The 18,862-nt window shown below is 34.4% G+C and overlaps 1 protein-coding gene across 5 annotated transcripts in view; it reads left to right on the top strand.

Moving 5' to 3' along the window:
* The window catches only part of VWA3B (von Willebrand factor A domain containing 3B), a 200,918-nt gene that overhangs the window by 142,421 nt on the left and 39,635 nt on the right, over positions 1-18,862 (top strand). For all 5 annotated transcript variants that reach the window (XM_074300331.1, XM_074300333.1, XM_074300335.1 and 2 more), the window contains 2 exons: positions 9,264-9,382; positions 18,571-18,621. In XM_074300331.1, the coding sequence (XP_074156432.1) occupies positions 9,264-9,382; positions 18,571-18,621 (170 nt within the window). The remainder of the gene's footprint in view (positions 1-9,263; positions 9,383-18,570; positions 18,622-18,862) is intronic.

Genomic DNA, 18,862 nt, shown 5'->3' with positions numbered 1-18,862 from the left:
GAGAAAGTCATGGCACATTAGTGAAAAGAATGATTTCTAGCATTTTCAAAATAAAAAGATAATATTTTCTTATTGTAGTAACACTGGCAGTTAATGAGCGCTGTGTCTATATAGGACTTTGATTCAAATATTTTGGTTATGAACATTTTGTTCTCTGTGGTAGTAACAAATCCAAAAAGCATATGAATATCCCTATCTGTCAACTTGCAATAAAGCAAAGAACATTTGTCCTTTTGTGTAGTAAGGACCTTTCTCTAGATATCTTGACATTTAATTGGTATTAATGGAGCACAATCCAATCTAATTCAATAAGTAAATACTATATGTGAGACATTGTGTCCTCAAATTATCTCTCACTTAACATATAGCCAGCCAATTTCATTTCCCTCAATATCTTTCATATCATTTGTCTGATGACATTCTTCTTTAATAATATACTGTGGTTTGCTTATACCTGTTATATGCCTCTTTATAGTACTGTGATCTGAAACAATTAGTTCTTTAGAGACTGTAGCACCCCTTGATTCATAATTATAGAATAAGTTTAACCAGAGGAATTTTGTCATTGTCATGACCAGGGCAGAGTTAAGCATAAGCATTTATTAAATGCCTACTGTTTGCCAAGCACTGTGATGAACACTAAGAATAAAAGGACAAAAATGACATTTTTTGCTCTCAAGAAGCTTAATTTAGACTCTCTAAATAGTAGTAGTTAGGTTATTTGGATGAAAGTCCCAGAGCATCATCCAAAAGAGTTTGATTTAACTATTTACATAGGAAAAAACTGAGTGGATGAAGAATGACTATTGTCCAGGTCATGATATGAAGTTAGTTACAATTCATAAAGCTGGTCTGTCAATATTTTTAGCAAATTTGGACAGTAAAGTAGGCTTAGATCTGAATAAGGAAGAAAGAATAGTCTGGATTACATTTGGGATATTGTGAAGTCTTTTTGATGACCTTATTTTATGTGACACTAGGGTATCATTTATTAATTTATAATTAATTTAATTATATAATTTAAGAATTAATAATTATTTATTAATATTAAGCTGCTTTTACCTGCTAATTCAGGAGACAGCTAGGTGGCTCTGTGGATAAAGCACTGGGTCTGGATTCTGAAAGACCTGAGTTTAAATGCAGCCTCAGACACTTACTAGCTGTGTGGCCCTGGGCAAGGCATTTAGCTTCTGATTCCTTTAATCTACTGAGAAAAAGTGGCAAACCACACCAGTATCATGGCCAAGAAAGTCCCATGCACCACATGGTACACATGTGGTGATACACAGAATCAAGAAAACTCAGAGGCAACTTAGCAACCACAAAACATGCTAATTCTGTTGTCCTGATTTTCTTGATTCTTGAGTAAGTTGAGTTAATGGAAGTTTTGTGTTTAAGTGGTTAGTAATGTAAGTATATCAATCAGTAAACATTTATTAAGTACCTACTAAGTTCCAGTCATTATCCTGAGCAATGGAATATTTGTAAAGTCATCAGTATTGTCCACAAAATTTCTTAGCTGCCCCTCCATTAAATTTTCATTTTTTAAAATCAGCACATCTGATTTCATTTGTGTTGGGGTCTTCACATTTAGGAAACTTCTACCAGTGAAGAGTAGATTCTCTGTCACATATAGTCTTAGAAAGACCCCACAAAGGGGACTGGGACATTGATGGTGAAATTGTGAATTAATCCAATTGTTCTGAAGAGCAATTTGGAACTATGCCCAAAGGGTATAAAACTCTGCACAACCTTTGATCCTGCGGTGTCTATCTCCAAGAAATCAAAAAAGAGGAAACATTTGCAAAAATGTTTGTAGAAGCCCTCTTTGTAACAAGGAACTGAAAATTTGAGTGGAAACTCCTTAGCTGGGGAATGGCTGAATATATATACTCACATATTAATATATGTATATATATTCGTATCTGAATATAATTGAATATTACTGTTCTATAAGAAATGATGAGCAGGCTAATCAGAAAAACCTGGAAAGACTTATATGAATTGATGATAATCATGAAGGAAAAAGAACCAAGAGAACATTGTACACAGTAACAAGATTATGTGATGATCAACTATGATGGACTTGACTCTTTTCAATAATGAGGTGATTCAAGGCATTTCCAATAGACTTGTGATGGAAAGAACTATTTGCATTTAGGGAGAGAACTACAGAGACTATGAATCAAAGAATAGTATTTTTTACCTTTTTTTTTTTTCTTACTATTTGCTTGCCTTTTTTTTCCCTTTTGATCCGATTTTGTATGTGTGTGCAGCATAACAAATATGGAAATATGTTTAAAAGAATTATACATGTTTAACCTATGATTGCTTGCTGTTTTGGGGAAGGGGGAAAGGGGAGAAGAGGGAGAAAAATTAGGAACACAAGGTTTTATAAAGGTGAATTTTGAAAACTAAATTTGCATGTATTTGGAAAAATAAAATATTATTAAAGTTAAAAAAGAAAAGTTTAAAAAGAAATCTAAAAAGAAAGTTTTGTGGGGAACCAAAAATTTAAGTGGCTTGCTCAGGGTCACATAGCCTATATCTATCAGAGCCTAGATCTTATTGACCCAGAGGCTGGTCCTTTCTTCACCACATAATGCTACTTCTCAAGGTGTTCATATTATTGGCATATTTAATAAACACAGCTGTCAATTATTTGTTTTATGGTGGCAAAACAAGAAAGATGTTTTTTTTTTTTTAAACTGATTTGAAAGACATAGAATTGGCAAATTCTGTCTAGAGTAAAATCTAATATTTTGAACATAAACAATTTTGAATAGTCATTTATAACATTTTTTATTTTAAAATTCTTTTGTATGGTGTAGTAAAAATTGTATGTCAAAATACTGGGAAGAGAGGGAAGGTGCCCATAAAATTAGAGCAAAGGTATTGTATTTTTCAGTGCTGGTTAGAAATTAATTGGTGCCTCAGAATATTCACATCAAAAAATATCATATCACCATCACCATCACCATCACCATCACCATCACCATCCAACAATCCTATCAATAATTAAGATTTCTGACATACTTTATTCAAAGAAAAATAAATGAGCAGAAGTTTATTAGTTTCACAACTCCCCTCTCCCCAACCAGCTTTGTTCAGTCCTGTTTGACCCTTGGTGACCCTATTGAGGGTAAAGGGAAGGGAGCAAGTCCAGGGAAGAATTTAATGGGTTTATGGATATCCATTTTATAGATCTATTAAGGGAATTGCCTTAGTCGGTCCAGAGAGAGGTAATCTGGAGATGTGGATTTATGAGTCATCCAGGAAGAGGTGATAAGACTCAAGAAGTTCTAGTTAGCATTTCATTTGAATTATTCATCTATCAGCTTCTCAGTTTCCTAAATCCTTTCTTTGAAAAGATCTTTCTTGCATATTCTTCTAATATCCCGGGATCTTCAGTACCTCCCCTTACTGAATTATAATCTCCTTGAGGGACAGAGTCTGATTAATTTATTTCTTATCTGCTTGAAGTACTTAATACATAGTGTTCTTGGCGAAGGTACTAGAGTAGTTTGCCATTTCCTTCTCCAGCTCATTGTAGAGATGAAGAATTGTGGTAAACAGAGTTAAGTGACTTGGCCATTGTCATAATAGCTAGTGAGTGTCTGAGGTCAAATTTAAACTCAGGAGATGCCAATCCCACTCTTCTATCCATTTTATCATCTAAATATATAACTTGCTATTCAGTTGTACCTGATTCTTTGTGATCCCATTTGAGCTTTTCTTGGTAAAGATACTGGAGACTTCCATTTTCTTCTCCAGGTCATTTTACAGATGAGGAAATTGAGGCAAATAGGGTTTAGTAACTTGCCCAAGCGTGTGAAGTAAGATTTAAACTCTGCTTTTCTTGACCTCAGGCCTGGCACTCTAGCCCTTGTATTACCTAGCTAGTACACTGTAGTATTTAGCAAATGTTTGCTCTAAAAATGAATGAAAGAAAAAAAAAAAATGAGGAGTGAGAGAAGTGAAAGGGATCAGCATTATCTATAAAAAAATAGCATTGAAGTGGTAGAAAATGGATTGTGGTTTGAATACTGGTCCTACAAATTGTTTTCTTCCCTGAAAAATGAAAGAATTCATTTAAAACCTCTCCTAGGTCCCTTCCAGCCCAAATATATGTTTTAAAATCATTTCCTGCTCCACTATTCTGTGTTCTAAGGTGCTTCCAAGATCTAATATTTGTGTCTAAGAACCTCCCTGCTCTGGCTATTTGTTGTCATGAAGTCCCTCCCAGCTCCAGCATTCAATGTCCATAGTTTCTTTCAGTTGTGATATTCTTCATTCTAAAGTCCTTTTCAGCTTTGATAGTCAATGAACCTGGTCTTTTTTATCTGTGAAACTCTGTGGTTTTGTATTCTAGGAAACAGCAGGGTAGACTTAACGTTGTCCTATGCATCCATACCATGGAGGTAGTAGTTGGTAAGACATGGCTTTGAATCCCATCAAAGACATCACAGATTATAAGGGCCAGTTTCTTCATCTATAATTTAAGTGATAGATTTCTTGACCTCAGTTCTAAATCTATGATTCAAGAAACCTTGTTTGCATTAACTTGCTTGTCTTTTTTTCTCTTGTTAGTTCACCTTCTGTCTATTGATCTAAAGGTTAGTATATAAAATATACCTTAATATGAAAATTTTGCACACTGCAAACATAGTATTTTAGTATTTCTCTTATGAATGTTCAGGTAATATATCCCCACCAACAGATGCTCATTAGTGTGAGCAAAGTAAAACTATAGAAATTGAGTGTGCTAGAAAAATTGGGCAGTTTTTAGTGAACCATAAAAAGCCTCTGGGATAGTTTTAGGTGCTCAGAAACCCTCCCAAGTGTGATAAGTTTCTATTTCTCCCACATGCTATTTTGGCTGATGAGTGAAAACTTCTAGTTTAATACTTTCTCTGATCTTCTCACCTCTGGTCCCTTCCCTTTGGATTATGGGTTGTTCAGGGAGAACTAGCACCTGTGAGGTTGTTGAGTGCTTTGAGGGATGCTCATCCACCTTTGGTGTTCACCTTCATACAATTCACACCTATGGCTTCAAGAAGATGTAGCATGTGCAGTGACCACGCTCCAGTAAAACTGTTTTGGCAAATGGATCAAACCAGATTGAGAGTAATTGATGAGCCTTAACTCTGTCAGTAAGATATGGAGATATCTACTCCAAACAAGTAAAGATTTCCCCAGATGAGAACAATTTGTTCCAATGGTCATTGAGGCAGCTGTAGCAGATGCTACAGAGCTCTTGAAGCTTGTCAGACAACAAAAATACTAGCATCATCTATTGCATCCTGGGCCACTACCAGGCATCCTGGCTTATATGCTCCCACTCGACTTAGATGACTCTGGGAAAAAGAGTAAGGCTGACAACTTCGTGCAATTCTTCAACTTAAATCCAATTCACCAGCAAGTCAAGATATCACCTGATAATGTGACATTAGTCCTCTTCAAACAGGAAGGATGAACAACAACAGACTCATTTCTTGGCAAATCATCACTAATTCTCAGGATTGGGTAATGTTTTGTTTATTTCCCTCCTTGGGATGCATCTCCCAAGAGATTTATTTCCTAACTTAAAGACTCTGGTTTTGAATTTGTGATACTTTACTGGACTCACCATACTGCAGCAGCATCAATATATCAGTGAACTTGGCTCCAGACAATCCATGACACAATTGTTTGCTCTGAAACCTCTTTCCTATTGCCCTTCTTTCACAGGTCATACAAGAGAGATGGAGAGGACAGCGACTTTCTTCCCAGAGAAGTAACCTGATAGCAGAGCTGTTGTCCAAAAGAGGTCTAAGGAACAGCCCAAAGAGGAAATGACATGGCCCTGGTAGCAAAGTTGGGGAGGAAACATTTTGCTTTGGAAAGAGCCATGGCTTTTGAGTCAGAGGACCAGTTTGAATCTGCCCCCTTTTACTGCTGTAGATCTTAGATTCAAGAGGAAACAAAGGGACACATTGAAACTTGAAAACCAGCAGATGTTGCTGGACCTCGATTTCCTTATCATTATCAGCCTCTGTAGACTCATTGTAGCTCTCAAAAAAGAAACTGGCTGACCTTTTAGGCCCACACTATGCCTCTATGACAAATTTGCTGGGTGCATTAGAAAGTTTTCTAGCTCAAGCTCAGCTGTGCTGGACACTTTGGCTCTAAGACAGAGTTAAACTAGAGAGTCACCCAAGTTGAAAGTTGGACAGCTGTTAGAAGGTCTGGGGCAGGCAGCTGCTCACAGCTGTTAGTGTGTCTATAAATTTTCTGGCTGTTTACGGAGCATCAATGTGTTGCTTTGTTACTGATAACCAAGTGTGTTTGGAATGGCAATACCAATCCAACTCTGGATGTTTGTAGTGAAGTGAAGAGGAGAGAAGAGAGCTTGAATGATTAGTTAAGGTAATTGGTAGTGGGGGGAAACTGGCAGTGTAGCATTATGGAGGGAGTGCTAGACTTGGAGTTATGAAAACTTGGGTTTGAAGCCCATCTTTGATACATCCTCAAGTAACTACAGGTTCATGAAGAAGTGAATCTCAGTCTCTCCAATTGTAAAAGAGACTGGATTACATCTGTGTCCATTCTTCAGCTCAGTGCAAGCAGATGAGAGGTGTTTGATTCAAGGTGATTCTGTAAGCTGCTATAGGTGGTTTAAAGGAAGAACAACAGTCCTTACAACTGAATGTAGGAGTCTGCCCAGCGTTTCCAATAATTGTACATATATGTTCCAGAAGCCAGAGGGCTACAGAGGCTGTCTCAAAATATCAACATCAATTAATATTCATGAGAGAGTAATCTTTGTATTATTAGCAAAATCTATTATCAGGCAAGTATACCAAAGACCAGTGACAAAAACAAGTATTATGACAGTTTGGTAGTCCCTAGGATGCCCCAAATCTTTTCTTCCTTAGTTGATCTTTTTTCATAATTTCTCACCCATGATCCCCTTCCTATACAATCATAGTTTTGGTCTTTTTATTTGTCTCCAAATAAGTATGTTTAATTTTTTCAGAATATGTTTACATTGTTAAGATTTATCAACAACTTGATCTGAGATTTCTTAGTTTTCAGTTCTTTAATCTCATATTTTTACTCATTTTACTTTTTCCTATAATTTATTCAATGTATTTATTATTCAGTTTTTATCATTTCCTCAGAAAATTCTAGTCTTGTTGAAGATCCTTCTATTAATATTTAATTATAATTTTTAAAATATTTTGTCTCAGTTTCTTTTCATTCAGCTTTTCATTCTATCCAAATTCTTTATTTCTTTAAGTAGAATTCTTTTTGGAAATAATTTTCTTTTGAGAATTTCTACCAGTTTGCTTCTTGGTTTGGAGAGTGATGGTGAATTTTTACTATTGTTTTGAATAATTAGCTTTCTATAAGGGTCAGTGTATTGCAGTAGAAAGAGCTTTAGAAAAGAGAGTTGGGTTGAAACACTGTTCCTGTTTCTTACTAGCTGTGACATCATGGGTAACTCATGTAACTTCCCTACATTTTACTTTCTCACCTCTAAAATGGGAATAATAAAACCCTTATGGTATTATCTGTAGGGTAAATAATCTTAATAAGGTTGTTTTGAAGATCAAATGAGGTTACACACACACACACAGATATCAGTTTGTAAATTTAAATAGAATGTAAATGTTAGATACAACTATTCCATTTGCAACTTCTTATTGTTAAAACAATTCTCATTTCTACAATGATTTGTTATTTATTAAAAAAAAAAAAAACTTCTCACAACAATTCCTTGAAGGGAAATATTAGAACTATTATTACTGAGGTTCAGAGAAATTGAGTGATTACCTATATGTAAAACTAGGATTTGAACCTAAGTCTCCTGATTCCAAATCCAGTGTCATTTCTACAAAACCAATTCACTTTTGATGGGATTGATGATAATTTCATAGTATAAATGAAGAGGAAAGGTTCCCAAAACTTGTTGTAGAGGGGACACTGAGTGTCTCAATCTGCTACTACAGATGACCTGGACAATGAGGAGCTTGGAAATTAAATCATCTCAGGAACACTCATGAAATCTACTAGTAAAAAGCTAGAGAAGAGAAAACCAAAAGAAGACAAAATAGCTCTTTTCTGCCATTTAAAAAAAAAAGGAAATAGGTGTGTAGTGTGTTGTTTGCCTAGCAGCTGAAGTAAGATTAGTGTTACATGATGTCAAATGTCATAGTATCTACAGACTTTTAGAATGAAAAGAGATTCTTTAGAGAACTGAAGTCCAGAGAATTTACTTGTTTTGCTCTGGGTCATAAGCTAATTGGTGGTGGAATCAAGACTAGAATCTCTCTCTCTCTCTCTCTCTCTCTCTCTCTCTCCCTCCCTCCCTCCCTCCCTCCCTCCCCTCCCTCCCTCCCTCCCTCCCTCCCTCCCTCCCTCCCTCCCTCCCTCTCTCTCTCTCTCTCTCTCTCTCTCTCTCTCTTCTCTCTCTCTCTCTATCTCTCTCCTCTCTCTCTCTCTCTCTCTCTCTCTCTCTCTCTTTTCCTTTGCTTTTTTTTCCTAATGAAATATCCATTATATATAACAAAGAACTTTGAAAACAATTACAGCTATCCAACAATATGATAACTTCCTTTTAGCCTTGGTTGGTCTTTATGTATATTTCAGTTAAACATTAATAGAATACAGAATTATTAAGTCTGCAGGGAAAGCAAATTTAAAAGTTTGAAAATAAATATTTGTTTCTCACTTGGTTTTCAATGGTGTCCAATTCTCCATGACCTCATCTGGTATTTTCTTGGCAAAGATACTGTAGGGATTTGCCATTTTCCTTCTCTGGTTCATTTTACAGATGAGGAAACTGAGGCAAAGAGGTCTAAGTGACTTGCCCATAGTTACACAAATAATAAATGTATGAGGCTAAATTTCACAACTCAGTATGACGAGTCTTTTAAATGGTAGGCCCAGAACTCTTTATCTTCTGAGCCATCTAGTTTGTTGTCTAAATAGTTGTTTGTTTTGTTAAATTTTGTTTTATTTTTGAAGAAAAAAAATATCTATTCTCAGACAAGAAAGAATTATTTAGAAGGGGTGTGATGGTCAATCTTGAGGAGGCAGGAAGTACACAATGTGAAGATCTGGGCCCCCAGTAACAAATTTCTCTTGTCTTTCCATTCAATTGAACAAACACATTAAATACCTATATTTGCAAGTCATTGTGCTTGAAAGATATGCGTGTTCATCATCCAAATAATGTTTACCTTTTTTTTTTTTTTTTTTTTTGTATTGTATTGTAGGTTTTTACATTGAAACAAGTGGGCAATGACACAGGGCAGATGATCTTAATTAACCCTCATGCTATCAATTTCAAGAACTATAGGCACAAAGTGACACAAGCTGTGAAATCCTATGAAAGGTGAGTATTTCTGTTGTCCCACTCTGTGGGAATGAAGGAGTCAAGTTTCATAGATAAAACAGCTTTTTCCTTAAAGTTCTCCACTTCAGAAGAGTTGGATCCTTAGCTCCATTAAAACAATGTTATTTTCCCTTTTCTAGAGATACAAAGGTTCTCTGTTTAGTATTTCCATCTGCTCCTGGTAAATTTTTTTTTTCCAGTTAGAATAAATTTCATCATTTACCTAAAATTCAGTGAGCAATAAACAGGACAATGATAATATTTTCAAGGGTATGTTTACTCAGTTGTATTCTTTTTAAAGCCTCTTTAGCAGGAAGGTGATTGAAATGATGACCAAAGTACCTCTAATTGAAGGTTTTTCCCTCTTGAAATAGATCAGTGTCAATATCTAGTCACTCATTCAGCATTTATTTTCTACTAATATTCAATTATTATAATTTTTTAAAGTTTCATTAATTATTTTTATTTTTTATAACATTGTTTTCCTATATACCATCCATGCCACCAACTCTTTCCTTGTAACAACAATAATAACAACAAAAATCCCAGTTAAGTTGTTTTCATGTACACATTTTTTGTTTCTTGTGGTCAGAATTTTCCTGGATCTGCTTATTAAAACTTATAAACTAATATTTATATTGCATCTTGTATTTCTCTGATTTCCTCGTATTCTTATAATTTCTTATGGTGAATGAACTAAAAATATTTACTAAGCCATTACTATTCACCAAGCTTTACATGAAGCCCTGGGGTTAGAAATACAAAAATGAGACAATTCCTGCCCTCAAAAACTTCATTCAAATAGTGACAATTACTTTCCAATGTTGAGCAGGAAAGGATATTTTGGTTTAGAAAGTCATAAGGATGGTGAATGGAGCTACTGGGAAGTTGATTGAGACTTTCTCTTCAATAGCAGCAACAGTATTGATTTTATGATGGTTTATAGAAGAAAATATCTATATAGAGTAATATATGAATGCCATTTGTCTTTGCATGACAAAGAACAAGATGGTCAGGGTAAAATGTAAAACATTGTTGAGACTTGGCTAGACATAGTACTCTACGGTGTAATAATATTCTGTTATACTCATATATCACATTTTGTTTGGCTATCCATATATCAATGGGAATTCATTGTGTTTCCAGATTTTTTTTTTGTTACCACAAAAAGTTTCAGCACTTAACTGGAAATTTAATGCCTTTGAGTGTAAATATGGAGAATTTCCCTAAACTTAACCTTTCCTGACCTAGGAGACTAAAGAAACATATTCCAAGTTTTCATGGTTCTGTAGCTAAAAAAAACTCTTTGACCATAGCCAAATCAGTTAACTCAAATGTGCCTCAGTTTCTTTATTTCTTCCCACTGCCTTCAGAGGATTGTTCTGAAAATAAGCTGAAATGAAGAACTAGATTTGTTTTGAAAAATTAAAAACTGTATACTATTAACATCTTGAACACTATGATGTATCTAGCACTAAGCCAGATACTGTAAGAATCAACAAAAAATTTACAATTGAGAGGAACAAAAGGATGACACATGAAACAATACCAATGTTTGTTAAAAAGCAATTTTTTCAAGAAAATTCAAAATATTTTAAAATCATTATATAGTTAAGTCTTTCTCTAGTTTTGAAAAGAAAGGAAGAAAAGTATGTACTATTACATCATTATCTTTGGAGACTTGAAGGAGACAGAGGTAGAAGACAATTATTAAATAGAAAAAGCTTTGATTTTGAGAGATAAGAGCCTGGCTCTTCTAGCAGCCAGCTGGGAGACCTTTGAATAGTAAATGATCTATAGTTTCCTTTTCTGTAAAATAAAAGAAAACCCTTTGCCAACTCTAAAATTCTGTGACTTTAGGTTGAAAAGAGTTTAAGTACAAAAGAACTAGAGAACATTATAAAATGCAAAAAGAACAACTTTAATTATACAAAAAAGTTTTTTGCACAAACAAAACTAACACAAATAAGATTACAAGGGAAGTTCAAAACTGAGAAAAAAAATTTTACAGCCAATGTTTCTGATAAAATTCTCATTTCTAAAATATGTAAAGAACAATGTCAAATTATAAGAATACAGCTCATTCCCCAATTGATAAATGGTCGAAGGATGTGAACAATTTTCAGATGAAGAAATTAAAGCCATCTCTAGTCAGGAAAAAATGCTCTGAATAACTATTGAATAGAGAAATGCAAATTAAAACAACTCTGAGGTACCAACTCTTACCTGTCAGGTTGGCTAAGATGACAGAAAAAGATAATGACAAATTTTGGAGAGAATGTAGGAAAACTGGGACACTAATTCATTGTTAGTAGAGTTATGAAATGATCCAACCATTCTGGAGAGCAATCTGGAACTATCTCCAAAGGCCTAGCAAATTGTGCATACCCTTTGACCCAGCAATGCTGATTCTGTATCCCAAAGAAATCATAAAGGATGAAAATAAACTCACATGTTCAAAAATGTTTGCAGCAGCTCTTTTTATGGCAGCAAAGAATTGGAAAATGAGTAGATGTTCATCAATTGGGGAATGGCTGGACAAGTTGTGGTATATGAAGGTAATAGATTTTTTATTGTTCTATAAAAATGATGAACAAGCTGATTTTAGAAAGGCCTGGAAAGATTTACATAAACTGATGTTGAGCAAAACAAGCAGAACCAGGATTACAGTGTACATAGTAACAGCAAGATTGTGCGATGATCAACTATGAAAGACTTGGTTCTTCTCAGTGGTTCAGTGATCCAAGGTAATCCTGATAAACTTTGAACAGAAAATACCATCCCAATCCAGAGAGAGAACTATGAAGTTTGAATGTTATGTTCCTTATTTTTTTCTGTTTTTTTTTTCTTTCATAGTTTTCCCATTTTGTCCTGATTTTTCTCTCCCAACATGATACATATATAAGCAAAAATAAATAAATAAATAAATTACAACAATTAAAAAAAGAAGAAAATAGTTTAAGTGACTTGTTCAAGATCACACAGCAGATATGTACATTAGGGAGGTCCCAGTGATTTAAAATGGTTTTGTTTGTATGAGTGTTTGAATTTTTCAGCCTATCTGGAATGGTGGCCTTAAAGAAATGAGTTGGTTTAGTTCAGGAGAAGCCTCTTAAGATTGTACCAGAATAGTACAAACTTAATATTTAATTTTTTCCAATTACATGTAAAGGTATTTTTCAGCATTCATTTTTGTAAGATTTTGAGTTTTAAATTTTTTTCTTTCTTCCTCCCTTATCTCCCTCAAGGGAAAAACCATGAGAAAGAAAAAACAAACTAACAAAAAAGTTGAAAGTAGTATGATTCTATCCACATTAAGTCCCCCACAGTAACCTTTCTAGGTATGGATGGCATTTTCCATTCCAAGTCTATTGAAATTGTCTTGCATCACCACATTGTTGAAAAGAACTAAGTCTATCATAGTTGAATATCACACAATCTTGCTGTTACAGTGTACAATGCCCTCCTACTTCTACTCACTTCACTTAGCATCTGTTCATGTGTAAGTCTTTCCGGGTTTTCCTAAAACCATCCTATTCATCATTTCTTATAGAACAGTAATATTTCATTATATTCATATACCATAATTTATTCAGCCATCCCACTATTGATGGGCATCCTCTCAGTTTCTAGATCCTTGCCACTAAAAAAGGGCTACCACAAACATTTTTGTACTTGTGAGCCCTTTTCTCCTTTTTATGATCTCTTTGGGATACTCTCACCCAGTCATGACACTGCTGGATCAAAGGATATATATGATTTAATAGCCTTTTGGGCATAGTTCCAAATTGTTCTCCAGAATGGCAGGATTGATGGTTTTTCCCACATCCCCTCGAACATTTGTCATCTTTTCCTGTCATCTTTGTTTGCATTTTTTAAATCAATAATGATTTAGAGCATTTTTCATATGATTATAGATGGCTTTAATCTCTTCATTTGAAAATTGTCTGTTTATAGCCTTTGACCATTTATCAATTGGGGAATGACTTGTATTTTTATTAATTTGACTCAGTTCTTTATATTTTAAAAATGAGGAAACACTGTAAAAATAGTTTCCCAGATTTCTGCTTCTCTTCTAAATTGGATGCATTGGTTTTGTTTGTGCAAAATTTTTAAAACTTAATATAATCAAAATTATCCTTTTTTGCATTTAATAATGTACTCTATTTCTTTAGTCACAAATTCATCCCTTCTCCAAAGATCTGACAAACTATCTCTTGCTTTCCTAATTTGCTTATACTATTTATGTCTAAATCATGAATCCATTTCAATCTTCTCTTGGTATAGAATATAAGATGTTGATTTATGTCTAGTCTCTGCCATATTATTTTCCAGTTTTCCCAGCAATTTTTGGCAAATGATGAGATTTTTATCCCAGAAGCAATGGATTACTATAGTCATTGACTATTGTGTCTTGTGTATCTAAACTATTCTAGTGATCCACTATTTCAGGAATAGTTTTCCTGAAATGTGGCCTAAATCAAAGAAGGGAAATTTCCTTATGGGAAGTCCAAGGGTATGGATTTGATCTTCTACTAAAAGAAGAAAAAAAAATTGGCAGTATGTCTCTCAGAGAGAAGATTTTCTATATGGTCTCTGGTGCTATCAGGAGAAGCAACAAGGGACTAAAGCCAGAGGAGAAGCAAGGAATTTGGACTTTGTTGTCTACTTTTATGATGAGTTATATGGCTGATATCTGATGAAATGGGGGAAAAGAGAATGTTACCTGTCAACTCCAAATATGGTACTCCACTCCAGGGGAGTGCCTGCCCTTATATGATCTATTTGTGTTTAATGAAGGAATCATTAGAATACTGGTGTGTTCCCTATCTAGCAATATAAATCTATCTATCTTTTATCCATCTCTTCCAAACTGTAGTGGTGCTATATGTCTTAGGGGGAATATTAAATTCATCCTAGAGGGAAAAAGGAAAATCCAGGAATTCCATTCTTTCTGGCCACAGCAAGTAGGGTCAAGTGACTTCTCCAGGGTCACACAGGGCAGATTTGAACTCAGGTCCTCAGGCCTCCAAGGCCAATGTTCTACCCACTGTGTCATTCATCTGTCTCTGTCCAGGAATTTCTGCAATATAATCAGTTTCCTTCAGAGAGGTGTTCAAATCAAGGGGAGGTCCTGAGTTAGAGGATTTTACAAGCTTCTTTAGTGGAAAATAGGAATCATGAGATAGGAAAAAGAACTATGCTGCTTGTTTATGAGTAATTCTAAGCCCTTTATATATTTTTTTGTATTTATAGGGTTTTGTACATTATTTGGTAGGGTAAAAAGGGACTTTCATCCAATATTTTAATTATTACCTTTGATGAGGATACCTTTGGTGTATAAACAGCATATATTCTGAGATTTTCCCAGAATAAACTCTTGAGGGAGAAGATATAATGATCCTTTGAGTATAATATATGAAAACTCCCAATATTAGACATAGTTGTTGGGTGTCCAGGCTTACTCAATGAACCACAGGTTATGTATAAATAATAGAATCTAGAATAAAGACTATATTGCCTAACTTTAGCCTAGAACAATATCTACATTATTGTTATATTATTAATAAATTTCCCATTCCCATGGAAAAGTCTTCATTTCTTTTTGGGAAAGTTTTTTCTTTAGTATAAATTTGATTTTTTCATCTGTTTTTAAAGTATGTGTAAAATACTAAAAATCCATTTTTAAATATGTTTTATTAATTAATATTTCTGATCTTCAAAAGTCAGACAAAAGTAATGCTAAACTTCCAAACATTGTTTTGTTCTAACTTTCAACATATTACTTCTAATGTTCATGTTTTTGTTTTTAATTTATACTTTTATTCTTTTTGCTACTTTTATTCATACTTTTATTATTTTTAATCATGGCCATAACTAAAATAAGGCAACCCAAAGACCTTAACATTAACCAAACTCATGTTATAAATCAATTATTCCATTCATCAAATACCTAGATTCTTTATACATCTAGTATTTACAAGGGACCGTAGGAACAGAACATTCTCAAGATATTATCCCTGTTCCCATACACTTTAAATTCTAGTTGGGGAGATGACATAAACATAAATAATTATAACAGAAAATAAAATGTGAACAGGAAATAAGAGAGGTACTAAATGCTAAGGAAGTTCCAAGGAAGGATTATTTCAGTATTTTCAGTGCCTGTGAATTGAAAGGATGGTAGAAAATTGAGTTATTTATTTAGATAACTTATCCAAAAACTCTTTCACTTGAAATTTCTTCAATGGAAAATATTTTGTCTCATTTAAATTTTCTATCTTCTCCAATGACTAATACCATACTATATGCATTGTAGTGATTAAATAAGCATTTATTGAATTAAATAAACAATTTTACTCTGTGATTTTTCATCAGAGTCCTTATGATTATTGTCAGGGTAGGGTTAATTCTTGCCATTTTTGAGTCTAGGAAAGAAATCTTAAGTTCTTAGTTCAGAAAAGAAAGATTTGTTAACGCATGAAATTTTTTAAAAACATTGTTTCTTGTGCTGTGGTTGCAAATCTATTCTCTTTGTAACTGAATTTGTAGGAATTGTGGTTCAGTCTTCCGAATGATGATGAGCCACAAATTTGTTTTACTGAATCAGAAAACAGGATAATTTTTTGGCACAAGGTATGAGAAATTGAGGAAGTTACACCAATGTCATTGGTAGCAAGTCTTCATTCAAATGTCACTTTTATAAAATTAGAAGCAAGAATAGCTGGTAGTGGCGATATTGCAGAATCATAAAACTGGAGAATGCTTTACAATTCCCTTAGTCCAACTCCATCATTTTGCAGACAAGAAGGTAAGGCATAACTCAGTTACTTGATTAGGATTATAGTTAGCTAATAGAATTTTAGAGCTGGAAGTGACCTTGGAGGTCATCTCTTATGGCTGTGGCATAGTGGGAAAAAGGCAGAAAGGTGGCACAGTGGACAGAGCGCTGGAGTCAGGAAGATTCATTTTTGTGAAGTCAAAGATAGCCTCAGACACTAGCTGGGGATCAGCCACCAAACCTATTTGTCTCCATTTTCTCATCTGTAAAATGAACTGGAGAAGAAAATGGCAAACCACTCCAGTATTTTTGCCAAGAAAATCCCAACTGGGGTTGCAGAGAGTGAACAATTCTGAACAGCTGCAATAGTGGAAACAGTGTTTGATTTGTGTTCAGGGGGACTGGGTTTGAATTTTTGCAGCCTCTCTCTCCTGCCCCTCTCCATCTTTCTAGGAGGGAGCTGCAACTGGGAGAGAGTGGTCTACATATTTTCTTGGGGATATCCCATGATTTCTGAGTGTATTTTAGCAAATCTCTCTATCAATAAAGTATTTTACAAAGATAAAAACAAAACAAAGTCAGCTATGGAGGTTAAGTGGCTTGTCCACCTTTTTAGCTCTAAAGCCAATGAATCTTCTCAGTTACAGATGAAGAAAATAGAGTCTAAAGTGATGATTTTATTTGGCCAAAACCAGAATGGTATGACTTGTGCTCAAAACTCAAGTCTGTTGATTCCTAATCAGGTATTCCTTAGACTGTCCCAAAGTTGCATGCTAGCTAATAAGAGCCAAATCCAGAATTTTCCTTTCACGGATGCAAAATCCCATTATATCAACCAGTTGTATTTGTCCTTCAGCCAAATTTGTGAAAAAGAAAACTAAGAAAATGATCACATATTTCAGGAAAATGTGATCTTAGGAAGACATTCTCAAATGACCAATCTGATCTGATTAAGGGTACAAAATACAGCAAATTAATTTTTTTTTACAATAAGAAAATGTTTGTTCTTATTTCTATCAGTAGATGAAACTTATGGGGATTTCAATAGATTAAATTCTTACATGAATTGGACCTGTTGAAAGTGTTGATGTCCAGTCATTTTTCAATTGTGTTTAATTCTTTATAACTCCATTTGGAGTTTGCTTGGCAAAGATACTAGAGTGGTTTACTGTTTTCTTCTTTAGCTCATTTTATAGATGAGGAAACTGAGACAAATAGGGTGAAGTTAAGTGGCAAATTTTCTGATATCTTCTAAATATGTAAAATCTTCTAAAATGATAGTCCTACAAAGAGCATCCTATGTAGTATTGTATTAGACTGAAAGTGAAGAGCTGTGAATTTTCCCCTTCAATTTTATTACTAATTAGATCTTAGATGAACTATTTTTTGTCTCTAGGCCTCAAGTTGCCCAGAGGTAAAAGAAACTGAACTAGAAAATCTATGAGGTCCAGCTAACACCAACATTTTATGATTCAGTGATTTAGAACTGTTTACCAAAACTCCCTTATTTTATTCTTCTTAGACCAATTAGAAGGACAACTCTAGCAACGGAGTTTAGGGTAGAATTCCTCTTTTTCTTGGAAGAAAAAAAACATACATCAAGTCTCATTCTTCATGGAAGTCCTTCTCTATTAACCACCTCATGGTAGGGAGGTTATATTAGAAGGCTTTGTTAGAAGAATGCAAGCCTACCTAGCAGGAAAGCCTTAAAGTAATGGGCCCCCCACTGATGATATCAGATACTTGGAGTGTTGAAGTGAGCCTCATTACTTTCTTAGCCACAAGTGATCAGGAATTCTTTTTCTTGAAGAGTTCACCAGCCTTGATTTTTACATAATTGAGTGTGGTGCCATGGCTTTCCCTTAACTTTGTCAAGAAATCAAAAAAGATTTTTACAAATCCATTCATAACAAATTCTGCTCCTGGATGGGAGAAACTCTTATCTCAGATAGTTTCACACTTCCATGACTAAGGAGACATTCTACTCAACCACTCCAGAACCTTCTCTAAAAAGGAGTGCTTGTCAACTTTGCTTTTTGTTTAGTCTTCTTGGATGCTTCATGAGCCATTGGGGTTTACTTGGCAAAGATATTGGAGTGGTTTGCCCTTTCTTTTTCCAGCTCATTTTACAGATGAGGAAACTGAAACAAATAGGGTTACATGATTTTGCCCAGGATCACACACCTATTAAGTTTCTGAGGACAGAATTGAACTCAAGAAGATGAGTCTTTCTGACTCCAGCCCCAGTGCACTATCCACTTTTATCACCTAGTTGTCTTTTTTTTTTTTTTTTTGCCTTTGTAGGTAATTTATATTTGTCAAACTATGATCATCATTTTATATACTAAATGCAATAAATGCAATCCAAGACTAAATAAATTATTGCTGGTTTTGTTTTTGAAAACAGGCGCTTAAATCTGCTCATTTGGAAAGCATTTTCTCCAGAGGAAAGAGAAAAGTAAGTTGTTATATCATCTAATCACTTCCTAAAGTTATAATCAAAAGATATTCTGTGGCATTAGATTATCTTTTAACTTTGCTTATTTAGCCAGCAATAAGTAGTAACTAAAGGTTAACATTTAACCCTGAATTTGTGAGTGCATTAAGAATCCATTCAGTTCTGAGTTGTGTTAATTATTAAATGTTGCAACATGCTTTCTTTTGAAGGGTATGTAAATTCAGTTCTGAGCTTTTACATT

Source organism: Sminthopsis crassicaudata, chromosome 3 (genome assembly GCF_048593235.1).
Source record: "Sminthopsis crassicaudata isolate SCR6 chromosome 3, ASM4859323v1, whole genome shotgun sequence".
In the NCBI taxonomy this organism is placed as follows: domain Eukaryota; kingdom Metazoa; phylum Chordata; class Mammalia; order Dasyuromorphia; family Dasyuridae; genus Sminthopsis; species Sminthopsis crassicaudata.
The sequence above is the reverse complement of the archived record's forward strand: the minus strand, read 5'-3'. Positions and strand labels throughout refer to the sequence as shown.